General features: G+C 50.9%; 1 protein-coding gene across 1 annotated transcript in view; it reads left to right on the forward strand.

Moving 5' to 3' along the window:
• The window catches only part of Adi1 (acireductone dioxygenase 1), an 8,393-nt gene that overhangs the window by 2,995 nt on the left and 3,323 nt on the right, over positions 1-2,075 (forward strand). Inside the window, exon 2 of the mRNA XM_004648058.2 lies at positions 817-936. Coding sequence (XP_004648115.1) covers positions 817-936 — 120 coding nt within the window. The remainder of the gene's footprint in view (positions 1-816; positions 937-2,075) is intronic.

A 2,075-nucleotide genomic window follows, 5' to 3' on the forward strand; every position in this document is an offset into this window, starting at 1 on the left:
CCTTCCTTCCTTCCTTCCTTCCTTCCTTTCTTGCCAGGGTTTTGATATGCAGTTCAGGCTGGCCTTGAACTCACTGTATAGCCCAGGCTGGCCTCAGACCCAAATGGATCCTCCTGCCTCAGCCTCTTGAGTGCTGAGTTGACAGGTGTGTGCTGCTTCACCCTGCTCTGGAATAGATTTCTTTTTCAGTAGGTGGGGAGGAAAGATAGAAGTAAAAAAGTCACCTGGGTCCAGAGGACAGATGTGCTCTAATTCCAGCCAGGTGAACTGAAGCTTTTGCATGGGCTGGGAGGGCCCTGACATCCTGGCCCAGGGAAACCCTATGGCCCTGCGGAGGCCCAGGTTGGCAGAATCATCCTCATAGGGGAGGTGGCAGAGAAATAGGACTCAGGAGAGAGTGGTGTCTTTGGCCAGCAGGTGACATAGAACGGAGTAGGAAGCTGCAGGGAGGGGCAGCTTGGAGACTGGTAGAATCCATGCACAGAACTGAGGAGAGGACAAGAAAGAGGACAAGTTTAGAGCTGGTGAAGGAGCCAGCCAAGCCAGGTATGGTGGCCCATGCACACCTGTCATGCTAGCACTCTGGCAGGCTGAGGCAGGAGGAGCCCAAAGTGGGGCCCAGCCTGGGCAAGTTAGTCACTTAGCAAGACTCTCATCTCAAAAAGACAGATAGGCCTGGAGATGTAGCCCAGCGTACCTTAAGCAGACGAACAAAGATCTTAGGGAGGAGGAAGCAGTGCATTTGGTGAGAGTCACGGGAGAGCGGGAGAGCAGTTCAAAGCTTAACGAAGCTCCCCCTGCCACCTGCTCATGCAGCTGGATCCTGACAAGCATGAGACGGACCCGGAGCTGGCGCAGATCCGCAGGGAGAGGAGCTACTCCTGGATGGACATCATCACCATCTGCAAGGACAAACTACCCAACTTCGAGGAGAAGGTGAGGCTGGGCCAGGGAGGCACTGAGGCGCCTCTGTCCCCTGTGCTGGGAGAAGGGAGACATTGGTCCCTCTCGCGGGCCTTGGGCAAGGGGTGGTATCTTGCCATGTTTGGTGGGCTCACTAGTGACATCCTTAGATGCAGTGCAGGGCTATGTTTTTTTTTAATTATTATTATTTTATAATATTGGGGCTTGAACCCAAGTTACATCCCCAGCCTTTTTATTTCTTTTTTCTTTCTTTCTTTTCTTTTTCTTTTCTTTTTTTTTTTGCGGAACCGGGGCTTGCTGGTTCAGGCCTCTGCACTTGCTGGGCAAGCACTTACTCTACTGAGCCATCTCCCCAGCCCCCCCTTTTATTTCTTGTTAAATTGCTTAGTTGCCTAGGCTGGGCTTGAATTTGTGTTACTCCTGGGGTTTCCCGCAGAGGCGGGCTCACAAGCATGCACCACTGTACCCAGGAGGGCTGGTGCCCGTGTGTCTCTACTGGACGGGGGGCTGTTCCCTGCCCGGCTGGCCCAAGGAGTTTGGTCCGGGCATCTGCATTAGAGCCATTGCATTTACTGCCATCAGGTCGTTCAGAATGTGCCCTCCTGTCCTCAGACACCTCTGGGTGGCAGGTAGTGTTGTCCCCTCCTGTGCTGATGCTGTGCTCTCTGGCTTCTCCTTTGCTGACCCTGGCTGGTGGCTCACCGATTTCATTGATCCTCACAGAGGACCTTTGGTCTCATTGATTTTCTGTTTCTTTTCTTTTTTAATTGATTTCAGCTCTAGTCTTTGCCTCCTTCAGTGTGCTTTGGGTTTAATTTGCTTTTTTTTTGTGGAACCGGGGATTGAACTCAGGCCCTTGCATTTGCCAGGGAAGCACTTATTCCACTAAAAAGGCAGAAGGATTTTTTTTTTTTTCTCCGAATGCCTTCAGGGCAGGTTTGGCTGGCTTAAATTGTGGGGATTGAACCACAGCAACCTGAGCCTGACTGCTTTGTTGAAGCAGCCACTTAAAGAACTGAGCTAAGGGGCAGACTCCCTAATTTGCTCTTTATCCCCCTAGTTTCTGGAGGTGGAAGCTGAGGTACCTGGCTTGAAGACTTTGCTTATTGCTTTCTTTTTATTTTAATTTTTATTTATTTATTTGTGTGTGT

This window comes from Octodon degus, unplaced genomic scaffold, assembly GCF_000260255.1.
Source record: "Octodon degus isolate 3935 unplaced genomic scaffold, OctDeg1.0 scaffold00351, whole genome shotgun sequence".
NCBI lineage: Eukaryota > Metazoa > Chordata > Mammalia > Rodentia > Octodontidae > Octodon > Octodon degus.